The sequence below is a fragment of the Pteropus alecto genome, unplaced genomic scaffold (assembly GCF_000325575.1).
Source record: "Pteropus alecto unplaced genomic scaffold, ASM32557v1 scaffold6, whole genome shotgun sequence".
In the NCBI taxonomy this organism is placed as follows: Eukaryota; Metazoa; Chordata; class Mammalia; order Chiroptera; family Pteropodidae; genus Pteropus; species Pteropus alecto.
The window spans coordinates 45,520-65,517 of NW_006437738.1; the positions used below are offsets into that span (position 1 = coordinate 45,520).

Sequence of the window (19,998 nt, forward strand, 5' to 3'; positions counted from 1 at the left end):
GGGGCATGGGCAGGCTCAGGAAGGACCAGGGCGCTCTCCTGCTCAGGCTTCATCCTCCAGGACCAGGGCCTGTGCCCCATCCGTGCTCCTCTGGGCCCTGCACTTCCTTTATTGCATCGAGTCACCTTGCATCCCAACTGCCTGTTACTTGTCTTCCCCGAGGAGCACAGCCTGGAGGCTGTGTGTTCACAGCTGTGGCCCCAAACAGCTGGCACGTCCTCGCTAGTACTCAGATAATGAAGGAAGCTTAGAGAGGACATGGAGGACAGCTCATAGGGCTTTCTGAGTCCCTTGCCCTGAACCTGGGGTCCCAGGGCCCTGCCAAACCCAGAGTGTTCTGTGATGTAGCAGCTGAGCTGCTGCAGAGCCCTGAGGCTTTACAGATGTCACACCTGGGGGTGCGGCTGGCCCTAGGCACGGGGGACAGTATCTGGCTGCCCACAGAACCCTGCTCAGCTATCCTGCCCCGAAGGCAGTGATCACCTGGGAGGCAAGTCCGAGCTGCAGGTGCAGCCCGTTCAAAGGCAGAGAGAGAACACAGGGAATTTGCCACCCTGCACGTAGGTCAGTAGGGCTGGGGTGCAGGGTGGGGCAGGGAGAGGCCTCCCGCTCCTTTCTGTCCCCAAGCATCAGTCATGGAGGAGGGCCGGGCCGGGCTGGGCTGGGCTCCCTCACAGAGCAGGGTTGGTCAGGGGCTTCTGAGCGAGAGGCTGTTCTCTCCGAGCAGTGTCGCAGCTACTGCCACTCCTGTGTCAGCAGGGGCAGCCACGGACCCCTCCTTCCCTGGGGCCTGAACAAGGGTCCAGCTTGACCCCGGACCTCATGCACTTGCTTTGCCTGTCTTAATATGTTTCCTTTTACGTCTAAGACGAGTCATGAGCAACACTGATTCTCCTAAGTGCTCTCAGGGTGGTTTCATGAGACCATACGTGTGAGTTGCTGGTGCAAGAGTGTCCAGGGGAGGCCAGTGGGAGGCCGAGCCCCCACCCACTCCCTGTCTGCCCCACAGGCGCGGGCCCAGGCCGAGGCTCTCCGCATCAGTGATGTGCATTTCTCTGTCAAGCCGAGTGCCAGCGCCTCCTCGCCCAAGCTGCACTCCAGCGCCGCCGTGCACCGGCTCAAGAAGGACATCCGCCGCTGCCACCGCATGTCCCGCCGCCCCCTGCCCCGCCCAGACCCCCAGGGGGGCAGCCCTGGCCTGCGCCCTCCCATCTCGCCTTTCTCTGAAACCGTGCGCATCATCAATCGCAAGGTGAAGCCGCGGGAGCCCAAACGGAACCGCATCATCTTGAACCTGAAGGTCATCGACAAGGGCACAGGTGGCGGGGGCTCCGGGCAGGGGGCTGGAAACCTCGCCCGCCCCAAAGTCCCCTCGAGGAACCGTGTCATCGGCAAGAGCAAGAAGTTCAGCGAGAGCATCCTGCGCACGCAGATCCGCCACATGAAGTTTGGGGCCTTCGCTCTGTACAATAAGCCTCCACCTGGCCCCGTGTCACCCCCGCCAACTGGCAAGGCCGACATTGCTGCCTCCACGGCCCCAGGGCTGCTCCTGGCAGCCCCTGCTACTCCCTACGATGCCCGAAGCTCCAGCTCCTCCACCTGCCCCTCGCCAGCACCACAGCCCTCCGACCCTGACGACGTGCCCCCCAAGCTGCTCCCGGAGACCGTGAGCCCATCTGCCCCCGACTGGCGGGAGCCCGAGGTGCTCGACCTGTCCATCTCTCCAGAGACGGCAGCCACCAGCAAGCAGGCATCTCCCGACGTCACTGCTGCTGCCAGCCAGGCACTTACCATGGCCCCCGATCCTGCTGGCACCTCCTCCGAGCCCGGGGACTGGCGCCCCGAGATGTCACCCTGCTCCAATGTGGTCGTCACTGATGTCACCAGCAACCTCCTGACGGTCACTATCAAGGAATTCTGCAACCCTGAGGATTTCGAGAAGGTGGCTGCTGGGGTGGCAGGTGCTGCAGGTGGGGTTGGCAGCTGTGGAGCAAGCAAGTGAGGGGGCTCCACCAAGAAGGGGACTTTGGAGGGAAGCACCCCTTTCCAAAGTCATACTCTTGTTCCTGTCCCCGCCCTCACACACCTGCCTGTGCTTCGCTTGTTTCAGATGGCTTGGTGTTGACCCCGGGATGGGGTTGGGCAGTTGGAGCCCCCTAAAGCCCAGTGGGGGTCAGTCTGGACCGGATTAGGGCTGAGGTGGGGCGAGGGCACTGGGAAGTCCTCCCTTGTCTCTTGGCACCCTTCCTGCCCATGCACAGTGGGGCCCACCGAGTGGCTCCTGGGGTTCAGCTGCCCCTTCCACATCCCGCCCTGTTTCCCCCCAGCTTGCTTCCGGCTCTCGTGCACAGCATCTGGTTTCTCGGTGCTACCCGGGCAGCTGCAGGCCCCGTAGGAGCCCCTCCCAGCGCGGGCACCGTCCCTCTCCTTCCTCCAGCTGCCTGGGCAGGAGGGGCAGGGATGGCAGAGCCCAGGCAGGTGGAGGTGAGGCCCGCCACGCCCCTTCCTCCACGTCGACAAGGTGGCAGGGCCTAGAGGTACGGGTCTTCCCGTCCACTCTTGGAGGAGACCCAAGCAGCCCCCCTGAGGCCCCACCCCACCCCATCTCTTTACTAATCCCTGTCTGGACGGTAGGAAGAGCTGGCAGGGATCCTAACCTGCCACAGCCTCCCGGCATCTAAAGGCCCCTTCAGTTCTTGACCAAAGGTGCTACAAGAACCTGCTGTGGAAACTTCCAGCTGTGCGTGTGCGTCTGCCACCCCCTGGCGTGTTCGTGTGTGTGTGTCCGTCTGTGCATTGGACACTCAGTCCAGGCTCTCCAGGCGACACCCTTTAGGGTCCTCGGAATAGGGTCCCTGGAGGCCTGGACCTTCCCTTGTGGTCACCTGGGCCTGCGGAGGCCACCGGATCGGTCCTCCAGGCCCAGGTGTGCCGGGGCATGCCGCACCCCCACACCCTTCCCCTTTGGGGTGGTCATTCTGACCCGCTGGGCCTTCAGTGGCTGCTCACATGGCATGGTGGGCAATGAAGTAGAGAAAGGAGACCCCCGCCCCAGGCTTCCCGTTCTTCCTGGGTGTTTTGAGGGAAGGCGGAAGCTTGGAAACTTCCTGAGGGTCTCTGGCTCCTCTCGCCCCCTCTCTTTCGCTTCCCAGGGCCGAGGCCTCTTCACAGCCCAGCCTGCTCGAAGCAGCGGAAGGGCTCGGCCGTCCTGGGCAGCTTCGCTTTCCCTCCACTGCCAGGAGCTGAGGCATCCATGCCAGTGACAGAGACCAAAGCCCCAGGTTTAGGCTGGGCACTGGGAGGGTGGGAGGCCAGAGTGGGGGCACTGCAGAGCAGCCCGTGTTCTTCAGGGGAGCACAGGGCTGCAGTGCCTGCGCCTGCTGCACCGTGGGAGGCAGCGTTGGGCGGGGGGCGGGGGGGGGCAGTCCTGGGCCGCTGTCCCCGGCAGTGGGGCATGAGCGGTGTGTCCCCGTGCGAGGCGCAGCGGAGCTCCCTGGTGTGTGCAGCAACAGGCGTCTCGGTTCTGAAGCATGATGACAGATGGTAGGAGGAGGCAGCAAGGGGGTCCAGTTAGGGAACAAATGCCTTTGTCCTAAGCGTGGAAGGACTCTTCTTCCAAACCTCCCACCAGGGGCTGCAGCCTGGCCCCTGTCCCTCCCCACCCTAGGATGTAGAACAAGGGCCCTCACAGTGTTTGGGGGGCTGGCACTCCCGGACCCCTCCCCACCTGCCCTTTGTGTTGGCTCTGTGGCCGTCCAAGTGCCAATTGGCTTCCCCCCAAATAAGGGCTGGTGTTTCTCCTCTGTCCTTAGAGGTGATCCTCCCTACCCCGACCCCTCACCCCAGGTGAGCGACCACCTGGATGCCAGTTACAGGTGTTTCCAGAGACCATAGAAATGTGTTTTCCTGAGAGTCTGTGTCATTCGTGACTTTTTTTGTAAAGAAGTTGTGTTTTCAGAGGTGATTTTATGACAGGAAAGTGAAAGAATTAGTTTTGCAAAAAACAAAAAAAAAAGAGGAAAAAAAAATACTGTGGGATTCCTATGGGGTGGGGGGGGGTGGGGAGAAAGATATTTAAAGAAAAACTAGTAACGCAGTGATTGCACAGGTGAGGTGGCAATGTTAGGGACAGGCATGGAGGCCCAGGCCCGGCTGGCGGGTCCCCAGGGTTGTGGCCGGCTGTCTTCCTTGTGCAAGACAGAGTGAGCCCTCCCTCCTGTCCTGGGCCTAGACTTCACACCTGTCCTCGCTCAAAGGAAAGGATGACAGCCGGTTCCAAGGGAACTAGCCAGAAGCTGCAGGGGCTCAAGCAGATGGAGCTGAGATTTGGGGAGGTGGGGTCAGCGGGGGTCCCACTGTCAGTGACTCCAGGAAGGCTGGTGAGTGGGTGCAGTTGGGTTTCTGGCTGTCCTTCGTTCTTTTGGCAGCTTGTTGGGCCATCTGGTCCTTACTACCGCCACTCCGTGGGGGACATCTCCCTCCCCATCACCCCGAAGACCATAACCCCCCTGAGCTTCCCTGGCCAGATAGGAAATGCAGGCTTCAGGAAGACAGGAGCTGTGGACTCTGGGAGAATCTTAGGTGGCGACCAGGAAGGGCTGGCGGTAACCGTAGGGAGAAGGGAGTGCCTGCCTCTCTTTCCACGGGCTGGCGGGTTGTGCCCCCACCCCCCAGACGTGCAGACCCCACCCTGCCTCAGTGCGTGTAGAGGGCACGCGTGCACACTGCTCTGAGGCAGACAGCTCCCCAGAGGGCCAAGGGCGTGGGGTCAAGAGCAATCAGCCCTCCTTACCTCTCCTAGGGCGGCTTGGAATGGGAGCCCAGAAGCCTCCGCCCCACACACTCTTGCACGGTCAGCCTCCCGTGGGCCCTTTCCCCTTGCTGCTTTTCCGTTTGCCTAATTACCAAGCAGAAGTTGCAGTCCGGTTTGCTTTATTTTTGTATGTGAAATATCCCCATAGCCCTGTCTCCCGTGTTCATTATTGGTTGGGGCATTGTTCATCCCCGCTTAATGCCACCCCTCCGTACCCATGTGTCATAGGAAGCAGGTGAGGTCTGGTGTCTGAGACGAGAAAAGACCCATCCCTGTCTCGGTCTCCCCTCTGACCCTCAGTTCGCCCCCTCTGAAGTGGGTGTATCGGGTGGCAAGGCCTCTTCGTTCAGCGCTGCTGCTGTCCGGGCAGCTGCCGAGGATTAGGTGGTGGTGGGGATGGCTGGCGCGGGGCCTCCAGACCCCCACAGCCTCCCATAGCCCCCTTTCTCATCCTGCAAAGAGGACAGGGTCAAAATGAGCTCCATCCTTCCACTGCTCTGGAAAGAGGTGACGACCAAGTCCCCAGCCTCAGCGTGAGGTGGGCAGAGTGGGAGGGGTCACCCCATTTAAGATAAGGAAACTTGACCCTGAGAGGCAGAGCTGCTTCGCTGGGGTGAAGAGCCCACCCAGCTGCTCTGGCCTGTGACCTTTTTAAAGTCCCTTTAAGAGGTGGGGCCCAGGGCCCTGGAGTTACCACAAAGCTGGCAGGCCACCCCTGAGCCAGGCATTCCTTGGTCAGGGGTCAGTCCAGAGTAGGGAACAGTGGTGGGGGGAGGGGGTGTGTGCTGGCACCAGCCTTTCTAGCCTCTGTGGGGACCCAAGTGAACGTACCACCTTTCCCACCTTTTTGGGTTTTGGGGGTTATTTTTGTTTTTTTGTTGGTGGTGGTTTTTTTTGTTTTTTTGGTTTTTTTTTTTGCACTTGGCCCATGCCAGACAGTGGAGCCTATTGGTTCCACTTTTGGGCTCCCATGCACTAGCCCAAGGCAGCCTCTTGGAGGCTTGTATGGTTTAAGGAATCACTTTTAAAAAGAAGAAAAAAAGTGTTTAAGGGTTTTTGTTTTTTCTCTGTCTGTATCTCCTCTCAGATTCAGAGAGCCCAAAATTAGGGGCTAAAACTCCACGAGAGTCTCCCCAGCTTGACCCATCTTGCCAGATGGGACAGGTTAGGTGAAGACTGAGGACCCCACCTTCCAGGCCTGCAGGGTCCTCCCCACCCCGAAGGAGTCAGCACCCCACTCCCAACAGTGAGCGAGCGCCTACTGTGTGCAGTGCTTCCACTAGGCAAAAGGGCTGATGGTCTAACGGGGGACCCTTCGCAAGAGGCCAGGGTGGAAGGAACGAGGCGTTTGGGCCGGCCCCTGCTGTTGGCCGGAGTGCAGATGGAGACTTCTTTTTGTTGATTTTAATTTAAAAACACAAAGGCCTAAAGAAATGTATCTTATAATTTTTTTAATTTTTGAAAAGCTCATTTAGTGAATTGTGCACGAATGAATTCTATATATATAAAATATACATATATAGCTCTATATTTGGGGAGGGCACTGTCTGTTTTCTCTTTCTCATTTTAAAAATGAAGTGTCGTTGCCTTTGTCTGTGGTTCAACCATCCAGCTCCCAGCTGGCTAAACTTCGCCTCCAGTGGTTAAAGATAGGAAGCTAGGTCGGCAGGAAAGGAAGTGGACAGGCCGCCCCAGCCTGAGGAGGTCCCCGTCCCCAGAGACTGCGGGTGGAAAAGACGGCTTGTTTCGCGTGTGGGTTTTGGTTCTGTTCTGGATTCGGTTCGTTTCCGGGCCGGGGGAGGGGGGTTCGTGCCGATTACTCTCGTCTTGTATGTTTTGTTCTGCTGCTCTTCAATATTGTATCAATGCCAGGAAGGGGGAGTAAGAAGCTTCTTTTGCCCCCCAATAAATTGTCACATTCCGAAGCTAAGGCCTAGCCCCTGGGCCAAGGATGTGTGTTTCATTTCTTGCGCCTGTGACTGTGGTCTGTAGAAGGCACGAGGCCCTGCCTCTCCGCCGTGGCCAGCCAGTGCTCCCGCCCTTCCAGGCTCCCACCTCCCACCCCCTCCAGCCTACAGCCTGTGAGTGAGCTGAGCCGGTGGCCCACCACAGGCGAAACTGCAATGCTTCCCACCTCCCAGGACCTCGGGGATACCCACAGTGCCTGCTCCTCAGTTGGAATCACAGCATCCACAGAGTTAGGGGCTGAGGGTCCGGAGCCCCGACAAGCTTGTCACACCAGAGCCTGGGAAAGAGCAGCCCGGGGTGCAGGACACGGGCAGCCCTTGCCAGCGGTTCCTCAATTTGGTTCAATGTTTTGATAATAAGGAGCCGCTTCCATTTTGGAGAAATGTGTTTTCTGGGCACTGTGTGTCTTCTGTAATTAGACACGCAGCCTTGAGCCCTCTCCCCTGCAGGGTGCCCACGGGGCTTCAAAAGCAGCACCCCTGCACACTGCCAGCTGCACCTCTACATCCATGGCCGCACATTTTCCAGGCCTCCCCTTCCTCAGCCCCCCATCCCCTTAGCCTGGCACCTTGTGTCTCCCCAACCCCTACCCCCGCTGGTCTGCCTTGTTCTCTGCAGAGCCCCCTGGTCCACCAGGCTCCATCTTGCCTTCACCACCCCCCTGCCTCTTCCACACCAGCGCCACGGGGCTCTGGCATCCTGCCCGAAGCCTTCAGAGCTCACTGCCCTCAGGACCTTGTCCCAAGTCCCAGCCCGGCAGCCTTCCCTGGGGTGCCTTCCCCCGCTACCCCCCCCCACACAGTCTCTCCAGGTGCTCTCCCTCTGCCTGCAGTGGCCTCCTTGGCGCTGACCTGTGGTCCCTCGCTGTCCCTAAGTTGCCAGCAGGACAAATGGGAGGATGTCCCTGTCTGCAACTGGTCCTACACATGAGCCACAGAAGCCCGGCAAGTAGGTGGGAAGGTGGGCGAGGGGGGTTGGACTCCGGTGTGAACTCAGGACTGGCCCTCGTCCGTGACACCTGTTCCATGTCACCCCTCCCTTCCTGCCTCCACCTAGTCATCTTGCCTGGCTGTTCTCCACAAATCCTCATTCAGTACTAAAACCAAACAAACAAACAAAACAAGTCAGCAAGCACCAAGGAGCACTTCAGCTGTCTCCCCTCAGCCCCCTCCAACCCCCACCCCACCCCGCCCCCCTCACCCCTGTTACCCCCCCACCAGTGCCCAGTGAGGTGTGAAGTGATGAGCCGGTGTCCTGGGGGTTAGCGAGCTGAAGCAATCGATCAGTTCGTCTGCCCCAGGGGGCACTGCTCTGGCAGTAGGGTGGGGCTTCCCTGTGGGCCATCTTCGTGCCCCCCAAACCCCAAGCCCTGGGATCAAGAACACAGGGACTGCCCCTCCAGGCAAGTGTGTTCTGAGGGCAGAGTCACTGCTGTGTCTTAGCACTTACTAAGCAGCTACATCTGCTTTTTGGTTGCGGGTGAATGAGTGTGACCATGGCAGCTCAAGGGTTTGTGACAAGGGCTGGGCAAAGTCATGCCCAACAGCCCATCTGAGATGAGTCGGCCAGGTACACGCGGCTGCTGCTGGTTGTCTCAGGGTCTGTCTGCCAGGCAGTGCCTGATCTGGCCCCCACCCCTTACCTCACCCTACTCCTGGGCCTCGCCAGGGCACAGGTCAGCTGTGGGGTGAAGCTCAGCATTGGGGCAGGTAGGGCATGGGGGTCGGGAGGTGGTGAGAATGACAATTTTGTGAAGTTACTCGGTCACTTTTTTAGAAGCCGAAAATTCTGTCCTTGTCAGGCTGTGCCTAAAGTGACCAAGAGGGGTCAGAATGGTTGCGTCCAAATGCCAAGCCCCCTCGAGCCAGATCACAAGCTCGTATGCCCATTCCGCCCATTCTTTGTTCAGGCTGCTGGTTTCTAAGTTCATACTTCAAAAAGCCCACTGGCCTGAGAGGCCAAGGAGCAAGGACGCCTGATCGCAGCAGTGGGGACATGAAGGAAGCTGCAGGTGACCCCCCCTGGCCTCTAGACATCCATGCACTCTGAGTATCTGAGTCAGAGGAGGTACAAAGGGATAAGACTTGAAATAACCCTGGTGAGAGGTAATGAGGCCTGGGGCTGAGGCAGTGGGGATGACAGGAAGTGGCCAGAATCAGGAGATGCTTAGAATATTGAGGATTTGATGGTTGGCTCTGAGTGCTTGTGAGAGAGGCCCTCTAGAAACTTCCTGGGGATCTGGCGTAGGTGAAGGAGTGGGTTGGCAATGGTCATGGGCTGGGACACCTGGCAGAGGAGTCAGCTTGGGAGGAAGATGAGTTCAGTTTGGGACAAGTCAGTGTGAATCAGAGAGCCTGGGAGGGATTCTCACCCATGGGTTTTAGGCTCAGGGCGAGTTCCTGCCCACCCAGGCATTGCTGGAGAAATCTGTCCCTTCGTTGAAGAGTCTTGGTCGCTCGACTCAGATGACTGACTGGTCTCCAGACATCCTGGAAGGACCATTAGGGACTTAGGTGCTTAGCTCCAGAGGCCACTGAGATATCTGGCCCCACCCTCCCAAGCTCATACCTTTTTCTGGGTGAGGTTGTGAGTGATACGTGGCTGGGAGACGATGTGTCCCATCAGACAGATGAGGTAGGGCAGGGTAGGGCTGAGGGCTTCCCAGGGTCACTGAGAGACAGAAGGAGTGGAACCTAAGTTTCAAGCATGGTAGATGGTACGTTCTAAAGAGCCTGTTGCAAGATAGTCCTTTGAGACGCTACATAAAATATAACAGACATTCTTTTAAATACCCAGCCGAGCTTCCAAGATAGTAAAGAAATTCCCAAGGACCACAAACAAAGTGGAAGACAAAATTAGAGTGACAAGCAGATGGGTCTGCTGGGGGTTCTGTGGGTGTCATGGGGACAGGGCTGGGGAGGTGTTGCTGGCCTTTGCGGATCGTGAGAACCAAGGAGCTTGGATTTGACATCTATATGGGAATTTAAGACAAGGCCTTGGGCCCTTGCCAAAAGAGATTTGGATCTAAGACACCTGAATAAAGCTGGACCCATATCCTCAATGAAAGAGCGAATGAGAAAAATTAGCCTTCCTACAAAAGGAAGAAGAAGTCGTCAGAGAAGTTGTGAAGTTGTGTGTCTTATTTTTTGTCTCTTGGAAAAATTAAAATGAAGTCTCTTTTAAGAAATTTTAACTCTAGACCTTCCCTAATACAAATTCAAGGTTTGAATTTGCATTACCCACGTGGTCTCAGAACTCTCAAGTCTGGAAATTAACATAAAAAGCAAATGTGGGGTTACACCCACAGAGCATGTGGCAGCAGCGAATACAAACCTCTCTGGAGGGACAGTCCCACAGTAAAAGCCACACGGATTCTCACAGATAAAACCCTCATAAACATGAGCTCACAATCCAAAATTACGAAACATACGAAGATGCAAGCCACAAAGACAAACGGCAGAACAACAAACAGTACATGTGGAATCCTGCACCTGATAACATTATTTTCAGGTGTGCGATGATGATTTCCAAAAATTATCACATATCATGTAGTAGGACATAATGCAAGTCCCAATAAATTTCAAGAAATTGGCATCGCTCCATTTTTAAAGTTAAAAATCAAAACCTCGTATATTTGGACAGTAACCCAGATCTCCCTTTCTTCTTCATTTTGCTCCCTCCTCAACTTTCTGAACTCTCTAGAACAGTGAGACCCAAGGATGGATGTGAAGTACTAATAGACGGCAGACACAGGATGGGCACAGCTAATTGGAGTCGAAGCTGGATGGGAACAGATCCCCCTCTGGTCCCTCTACACGGGATGCAACCTTCATTACAGCAAAAGACCAAAGTCTTTTCTGTCTTTTCCAAAGGATGAGCCCAGAGTGTGACAATGGCATGAGCCTCCATTTAAAGGACGGCCGCCAGCAATCAGCCTTTATGAGCCAGAGGGTCTGGGAGACATCTGTGCAGAGCCAAGGTGAGCTGATGGAAGTGAGACAAAGCCAGGTGGCCGGGGTTCTCGGTGCTGTGACATAAAGACAAGCCCCCTGCCAAACTTCCCCTGCCTACCTTGCCTCATGGTCTGATCCCAGCACGAGCAACATGCTCTTGTGGATGGATTTGGAGATCCCTGAGGTTCTGTTAAGGCTTGATATTCCCATCTGTGAGCAAGGAAATGGGACACACTTTGAAAAAGGCAAATGTGGACTCTGTTCTCCGTGGGGACTCATTAAAGTGATCTTAATCTCACTGGCTCCCTTGGCATTCCCTGCAGGTACTCGGGGCTCAGCTTCCATGCAGTGGCTTCCTAGCGGAGGTTTGCTGCCTTCATCATCCCTGACCCTCTTCCCAGTGCCCATCCGCCCACCTGCCTGCCTGTCACAACTCAGACACCAGAAAGAGACCCTTGTCCAGGTTCAGGTGCCGGGTTTGAGGCTGCTCGGTCACATCCCCTCTTCAGGCCTCAGTGCTCCTCAGCAGTGAAGGAGGCCAGTACCCCCTACTCGGCCAGGTTACATGGGAGGACTGAAAGCGATGGGCGTGAAAGGTTTTGTCCCAGCGCCATGTGGGTAAGGAGAGACATCTTCCAGATCTATGTATCTCATTTTTTTTTTTTTAAGCAAGCAGTTCTTGGTTGACCTCACAGATTGCAAGGACCTTGTCAGCTTACAATCCTTTATTTTCTTATACTTTACGCCTACAGCACCTGGTCTTCCTAGGTAGTCTCCCATCCAAGTATTAAACAGGCCCGACCTTGCTTAGCTTCCAAGATCAGACGGGATCGGGCTTGTTCAGGGTAGCATGGCTGTAGACCAGATCTATGTGTCTAGACTGGACCACTCTGACTTCCGGTCTGGGTGTTCCAGCTGTCTGCTCACCATTTCTTGATGCTTTCTTCCCATGAAACAGCTTGTCGGTAGTAGAAAACACTGCAGTTCAAGCTTTGCCGGCTGTGTGATCACAAGCTGGTCAGTCACTCTCTCTGGGCCTCTGTAGCCTCTTCCGTAAAATGCGAGAGAGGGCTTCTTCTAAATCCTCTTTCCAACTCAGAATTACTCTCGGAAAGAAAGCTAACATGTACAGAGTGGCCTTTACAAGGATTAACTCATTAAATCCTCACAACCCAGAGAGCGCAGTACCCATAGTGTATAGATGCAGGGACTGAAGTCTAGAAAGGTGAAGGCACTTGCTCAAAAATTTCTACATGGTAGAGGCAGGATTTGAACCCATACAGTCATACTCCCCCGCCATGCCAGCATCCTCTCCACAGAGCCTGACGGGCAAGGAAGGGCACAGTCACTGGAGCTGGACGGTCCACATGGGTGGAACCCTGGGCATATTGCTTAGCTCTGCTGTGCCTCAGTTTCCCCACCTGTAAAACGGAAGACAAGAGTAATACTCCATTCTCCGTGGGATCGCTCTGCTGAGTGCTCCATGAGCCAGGCCCTGAGCTACCCTCTCGATTGTCACTCTGGCGCTAACCTTCCCACGGTGCAGCCAAGGAAACCAGAGAGAGAGGTTGAGTCACTTGCTCCAGGTGACACCGTTAGTAAGTTGCGGAGCAGGGATCGAAATCCAAAGGCCCTGACTTCAAAGTCCACGCTTTCAATCACTCTCACCGCCTGCAGGTGAAGCCCTCAAACTCCGTGTTCAAAACCCATCTCCGACTGCAAATTGGCACCCCGACAGGCTGCCGGCTCACCGCCTTCTCCTGAGGGGGCCTGGACTCTGTGCCTTGTCTCTGACTCATCCCTTTACAGCCAGCCACCAGCATCAGTGACTAACTGACCCCTGAGTGGAAGTGCCACTCAAATCCCTCCCTTTCTCCTCAGCCCTGCTACCCGCTCCAACCCAGACCCCAAAGCTGAGGACAATGGACAGCAAGTACTCCTGTTACAAAGTGTAGACTTGCAAAAGGTCTGGGCCAGAACTGCCCCTGGTCCGTCAACCCTTCATGACCATGTGGCCAAGAAGCCAGGTAGGGGGTGAGAGACCGGAGGGGGAGCTCTCTTTAGAAACAGTTGGCATGGTCCCCAACTGAAGCTGAGTGAGACACCTGAGAGAATCTGGGGACATGGCACATGTCCACTGGGATTTGGGAGGTGAAGCAACTAGGGACAAAGGTCAGAAGCTCGCTAGAGTTTCTTGCTTCCACGAGGGAGGAATGGAGGAAGTGACCAAGCAGCTTTGAAAATGGCCCAGCATTCGGGGGCAGGGAGGCAAGCCTGTTTCCTGGGGCCCCAACGAGAACCTTGCAGAATGTGGCTGGTTTGAGGTCACTTTGAATTAGGATCCTGTCCCAAGAGGATTGGGGGTGGAGGGAAGCAGAGAAGGGCACATGATCCTCTCAGAAGAACCTGTGTCAGGTGGGCCCCTGAAGACAGGTACTGAAGGGCGGTTGTAAGCACGAGCCGTCAGGGGACCCTTTGCCCACGTGAGAACTGCAGGTGGGAGATCCCTAGTGTTGGGGGTGGTGTCTCTGAAGAATCCACAAAAGTACCCCTAATGAGGAAGAGCCAGTCTCCAGGCACCTGACCCACCTGAGAACATTGGGTCTCCTGAGAACACCGGAACCAGCCAGGTCAGACTTACCTGCCACCTCTCCTCCCTGCCCCAAGCTCCAATCCTGGAGAAAATAGAGGCACCTGGTGGGAGAGGGGATAAGGGGAAGGCAGACCACGTTGGATCTTGGAAGAGAAGCCCACCATGCCTCCTTCCTCATTATAAAGCCTTTGAATTTAAGGAAGACTTGAGCTGGGGGAGAGGAGAAGCTCTGAATAGAGCTTAAAGCTTTGCTATTAGACCAGACTGTTTTACTATCTAAAAAATAAACCCCAAGAGTGACGGAAAAAGCTATGAGATATGCCTGAAGCAAACAGACCCTGAACTGGGTGCCAGTGACCCAGATAGGAGGCGGACATGGTGCACGACCACAGGAAGTTCTCGACTTGTGGGGGGCGTGCAGGTTACAGATTAGTGCAACTGGAAACTGGTGCTGGGACCCCTGGGTGAGGGCAGATGGGGGCTGCAGTGGCCAGTGGGTTTAGACAGGCTGCTGGGAACAGGGAAGGTCCTGGAGAAGGGTGGATGAGCCCAGGGCAGAAGGATGCTCCAGGATGAACTTGGCCGCCTCCTCATTGGGCAGGGTCTGATGGACTCTGAGAGAGTAAGAACGTGCAATGTGGAATCTGAAAACTTCTGGGTTCAGATCTCAAGTGTACACCCACTGACTCCGGGACCTGGGCAAATGACTGCACCTCTCTTAGTTTCTACTTCCTTCCTGTGAAATAGGGATGATAATAATATGGGGCTCCAGGGTTGCCACAGGGGAGGAGCTGACAGAGTGAAAAGTGCGGGGAGGAGGAACGGATTGACCACAGCTGGGATGACGTGACGCCGTGAGAGCATGCAGGCCCCAGCCCTGACAGCCTCGGAAAAGGGACATAGCCTGTTTAGGTGGCCGCTCCTTCTGGTCTTTCTTGGCTGGGCCTGGACTCAGGCACACACATTCCAGCCAATTCTCGAGCCCCCTGCGAGGCGAACACCCGCTTCCTCCTTGGTTCTCAGCCCCTCCTGAGCTGGGAACAGATGTCCCTGCTTCCTGCCCGAGCACGTGAGCTGGGTTGGCGCCTTTTGCTGCTTTCAGAGAAGCGGGAACCCTGGATGGAAATCTCTGGGCTTCCCCAGAGAGGAAAGCTCTCTCTTCCCTGGCTTCTGCCCCTCCCTTCTGGTTGGGCGCCTAATCCCAGCATCCACTGCTAATACACAAACAGTTCTGGGCCCCACCTGAGCCCTGCTTCCCCTTGGGAGGCTGCAGGCTGGGGTGCGTTCATTGGGATGATTCCCCAACTCTGCTCAGAAAGGGGGCAGGAGGGTCCACCAAAGGACAGAGCAACTGTGGAGGCACCTGCGGAATAAAGGTAAAGAAGTAAAAAAGAACATTAACATGTCGTGAGCACCTAACACATGCTAGGATTCACACTGTAACTAGCTCGTTTGCCAGGACAGTAAATAAGGAAGGGGGTAGCATGTATTGGGCACCTACTAAGTGCTAGGCACTGCGCCATGCCCCTGGGAATACAAAGCAGCATGGAAAGAAATGTCCCCTCCCTCTGAGTCCCTGGAAAAATCTTACATACAACAGCTCATCTGGTCTTATCCAATCCTCATTTCAATCCTATGAGATAGAGATCATGGGCCCATTTCGTAGATGAGGAGGCTGAGGCGACTCTGGTCCTGGGACGGTCCATCCCTGGGTGGAGACTGGACCCTCGGGTTGGAGATGTCTAGGATGGACACAGGCAGCGCTTTGTGTCCTCACTTTCCCACCCCTGGGGAAAGGAGGTTCTTTGGCTCACACACACACCCCAAGAGAGGTCGTCTTCATTCGCTGTGAGTTTGCGTAGCCACAGTGCTGGCCCTGGAGACACAGAGATGAGGATGACACAGCCGGCCCGTGCCCTGGAGGAGTCACAGCCTGCAGGACACAGGTAAAGTGGGAGACGGTAGTGGAGGAAGCACAGGGCTGAGGAGGCAGGGATTGGGAGAGTCACGTGTCGTTCCATATCCATGATGTGCCAGCACCGAGGGAGTGCGTTTTGGAAACAGGGTGACCAGCTGGCCCCATCTTCCCAGGACGCAGGACTCCAGCGCTCAATCTAGGGTAGGGTGGTCACCTTAAGCCCTAAGGTCAAACTCTAGCATGTGCCTGTAGCAAAGACTACCAGTCACCTAACTAGCATGGTTCTCTCCTTCTTTTACAAATGACTTTATTATGGTGAAGGTTTTCTCTGCCCAATTCTACCCTCTCCCCGCTTTAAAACTGTATCTCATTAATTGAGCAGGTATGTTGTACCGTAGACTTCACTGGGCTAGGGAAGGCAAGTGTAATCCTCTCCTCTCTCTCAGCAGAGGTAATGATGGAAGGCAAGAGGGGTTAGAATGGGTGGTGAGGGGGACAGTGAATACCTCTTGGGGCCCTGAGACCAACTGCAGTGACGGGGACTATCGTTCATCCTACCAAGCCCTACTTCTAAATGTCCCCTTAGGAAGAAAGGCCCAGGGGGACCTTGGAGGAGCTGTTCCCTGATAAACCTATTTTGACACATCATTATCACTCGAAGCCCACAATTTCCACTGGGGTTCGCTCTCAGTGTTGTACATTCCATGGGCTTGGATAGATGTAAAATGATGCGCATCAACCATTATGGTATCATAGAGAATAGTTTCACAGCCCTAAAAACCTTCTGTCCTCTGCCTCCTCATCCTTCCCTCCCCTATTACTCCTGGCAACCACTGATCTTTTTTGCTGTCTCCATCATTTTGCCTTTTCCAGAGTGTCATGTCATTAGAACCATACAGTATGTAGCCTTTACAGACTGGCTTCTTTCACTTAATAATGTGCATTTACGTTTCCTCCTTGTCTTTCCATGGCTTGATAGCTCATTTCTTTCTAGGATTGAGTAATAGTCCATTGTCTGGAGGTACCCCAGCTTATCCATTCACCTACTGAAGGACATCTTGGTGACTTCCAAGTTTTGGCAGTTATGAATACAGCTACTATAAACATCTATGTGCAGGTTTCTGTGTGGACATCACCCCACCCTCTTCTGGAACAGCTCCCAGCTCCCGGCTAATGAATGACCATGAAAAGGTCCTAGGGACTGGGAATTTCTGCCCAATGCAAAACTTCCTTAATAGACGGTCTTGGCCCCAGAGCTCCTTGCTGGATCAGTCAAGACTTTGTCAGATTTGCACTGAGGTCTGAGGCTCTCCCTGCACAATTCTCCCTCCTCCCCTTTGAACTTTCATTGGCCTTGGCCCCCAATCAACCACCTGCGTGTCTAAACCCGTCTCAGTATCTGCTTCCTGGGGAACCCAGCTGACAAACTCTACCTCTAAAATCAATCCATCCATTTCTCTCCATCATCATAACCTCCAAGCCTCTATTCCTCTTACCTGGGGGGTGATGGTCCCTAGCTGGTCTCCCTGTTTCCTCCCCTCTCCTTTTATGCCCCAGTCTCCAAGCAACTACCAGAGTAACCTTTTACAAACATAAACCGCATGATGTCACTTCACTGCTTAAAGAGCTGCAGTTGGGCTTAGAATCAAACCCATTCCTTTCTTAGCTTGTACTGCCCCACGTGACCTGGCCCTGCCTTCCCCTCCAGCTCCCTCTCTCCCCTGGAGTTCACTCTGCTCTAGCCCCACTGGCCTTCTTTGTATTCCTGAAACAGCCAAGTTCATTTCTGCTTCAGGGCCTTTGCACTAGCTGTTCTCTCCCCCTAGAACACTCAGTCTGTCCCCTACATATCTGCATGGCTGGCTTCTCAGGTCATTCAGGTCTCAGCCCAACTGCAAGCCTCTTCTGACAACCTTATAAATAATGCCCAGCTCCCAGCTCGCCAACACTCACCTCCTGTAATTTTCTATCATATTTTAAAATTTTCTTTGCAGTTCCCATTACTGTTATAAATTAACTTGTTTATTGAATTATTCATTTGTTGACTGCCTGCCTCCCCATTAAATATAAAGTATGAGCTTGTTTCCAGCTCTCCCCAGGGCCTGGCACTATGCCTAGCACAGAGTCGGTCTCAAAACATATATTTTGAATGAATGACTATATTTATTTGGGGCAGAATTCCCTTTCCTTAAGAATGGAATGAAAGCGAAGAAACAAAAATCCGAGGAGACGTGAGAATTTAGAGGGAAAATATGGGACTGTTGCCGCCATACGGAAGTCTCCCCGAGAATCCTTTTCTGACCACCTCTTAAAGAATTCTGTGTTAGGATTAAGGGGGGGGTCTCTCCCAGAGCCCCAAAGAGGTGGGTTTCAGGACCTCCCTGTCCTAGCATCCCCCCTCCGCTGCCTGTGTTGCCTGTGCTGGAATTAGTAACTACCTGGGGTAGGGCCCCCTGCTGGATGCTGGGGATGAGATGAATCCAGGAAGGAGGAAATGGCATTCCAGGTAGGGAACAGCATGAACGGAGGCAGAGAGAGGAGACATTTCCGTGTTATCTGGGGGATTATGCACAGTTTGATACTGCTCCGGGCAGTGAGGGATCAGAGATGAAGTTGGAAGGGTGAGCAGTGTCCAAATTACCAACAGTCTTACAAACCAAGAGAAGCTGACATAATAAAACACAACGTTTGTTGAGGCTTTCCCTGTACTCCTATTAGTCCTCGTTTTATAGACGGAAAAACAGAGACAGAGAGGGTGTAAAGAACTGTGAAAGGCCTGAAACTTTAGCCTCCTTGCAAACTAGATCACACAACTGGTGACAGGTAGAGGAAGGTTTCGAACTAGCACTTCTAGCTCTAGAATCCATGCCCCTGACCATTAGGCAATACTGCCTCTTGAGATTGGACTTTATCCCATAAAGGGTGGGGAGCCAACAATAGGTTTAAAAGCAAGAGAGTGACCTGTTCATGTCACAGGTTTAAAAAGTCATCTTAGCAAATAAACAGGCCAGTTTAAACAAGTTTCGACTCTAGCCTCTGGACCCTCTTATCCAACTACCCCCAACTCTCACAGGGCAGCTCATATAAAGGTGGCACCATCTGGTGCCAAAGCCACAGTGCCCCTGCTGCTCTCGGTGGCAGACCCCTCCCTTGGCCTCCCCTGCCCTTCCCTGGAGTTTCTACAACAGTTTTCCCTCCAGATGTTGTGTGTGGGTTTCTGTCCTCACACCGGGATTCCCGGTGCCTCATGCAACCCTCAGGACCTCATGGCCCTCTAATGCCTGCCTTTGCCTTCAGAGAGCCTGGCCCACCTCTCAGTCCAGCGATGCTCCCTCCAGGCCGGGGTTCCAGGTCACTGCTCCAAGGAGCACAACTCATATCCACGCACATGCGGCTCAGGGGTTCATGGTGTGGGGTTGCATCTGCTTCGCTTTCAGTTTACATCTCAGATGATTCTGACGCCCAGAGATGGAGTAAGCAGGGCGGACATCATCTCGGGGCTGGGGGCGGGGTGTGGGGTATATGGAGCATGTGCCCAGGGACCACTTGGCAGGATCTCAGTGGCCAAGCTGGGTCTCCTAGGGCTGTTGCCTCCTGAGAAATGTTCTGGTCTTTCTCCATCGCCAGCACTGTGCAGAGACTACACGGAGCCATGGTGGTCCAGAGCCCCATTCTGAGCCTCCCTTCAAGTCAAGAATGTGAGCTTGGAAGGGAGACAGTTCTGGGTGTGACCTGGGCTCAGGACTGACCCAGCTGTGGCCTTGGCCCGTGATTCCCCTTCTCCTTTATCCCAGGCTGCAGTGTCACCACCCACAGCCTTCTGAGTGCCCTTACAGCCCTGGGAACCCACTTTGGTCAGAAAATGCCTTGTGGAATATTGGAACTGGAGCCGGATTGTAAAGGATGGTAGGATTTTTTTGTTTGTTTAAGTTATTAATTGCAGAGTTAATTTGCAACAAAATATATAGAGACATATTTGACAGGAGAAACTAAGAGACTCCTCCACCACCCACACACCACGCCCCACTCCCATTCCTGTTTGTTCTTTCGAGTGCCTGGTCCACAGCCTGCCAGGGTTTGCCATCCTAACGTAGACTGCAGTGGGGAGAGGGGTCTTCTCTCTCCATGGTCTGTGCCCCCAAGGAGTCAGGAGAGGAACTTCTGCAGCCCTTCAAGATCACAGGAGGATTTTTTGTTTTTGTTTTTGTTTTTTGATGGGGGTGTAGGGGAGTGAACTCTGCTCCTTCAGGAGGTCAGGAGCGGGAAGTGGCCATAGTATAAATAGAGATTGGCTCGAAATCTCCAGTCTCCTGCCCCCAACACTGGCCTCTTTTCTTCCTCTCCCCACGCCCACCCGGCTCCGTTCCATAGTCTGCGTCCAGTCAGATGTGTCTGAGCCCAAAATGCTGCTCCAATGCATACTAGCTGTGTGACCTTGGACAGCAACCTGACCTCAGTGGGCTTCAGTTTCCTCATTTGTATTGTGAGCTTGTCCACTGTGGGGCTTAATTGGGACCCAGCTTGTAGCTCTCTCAGCACAGAGCATGACAGGGGAAAAGCTCCCCGCAAGGTAGCCGTTGGCATTACCGGTTCGGGGAGGGAGCCAGAGCCCTGGAGGCGTGGGGTGGGGGTCGCCCAGGAGTCCTGCCGCGCAACCTTCGGGCTGTCGCCCTCTGCATTGTGACCGCGGCAAGATAAATCTCTCGGCGCAGCTCCCCGCGCCTCGCCGCATCCCGGGCGGAGCCCCCACCTT

General features: G+C 54.7%; 2 protein-coding genes and 1 pseudogene across 2 annotated transcripts in view; 2 read left to right on the forward strand and 1 right to left on the reverse strand.

The window, feature by feature from the left end:
- The window catches only part of CBX6 (chromobox 6), a 10,718-nt gene extending 3,980 nt beyond the window's left edge, over positions 1-6,738 (forward strand). The window contains exon 5 of the mRNA XM_006914724.2: positions 1,010-6,738. Coding sequence (XP_006914786.1) covers positions 1,010-2,002 — 993 coding nt within the window. The 3' untranslated portion in view covers positions 2,003-6,738. The remainder of the gene's footprint in view (positions 1-1,009) is intronic.
- The window catches only part of NPTXR (neuronal pentraxin receptor), a 36,175-nt gene continuing 20,439 nt past the window's right edge, over positions 4,263-19,998 (forward strand). The window contains exons 1-2 of the mRNA XM_025048857.1: positions 4,263-4,334; positions 4,428-4,604. Coding sequence (XP_024904625.1) covers positions 4,263-4,334; positions 4,428-4,604 — 249 coding nt within the window. The remainder of the gene's footprint in view (positions 4,335-4,427; positions 4,605-19,998) is intronic.
- On the reverse strand, positions 11,478-11,596 carry LOC112482021 (annotated as a pseudogene).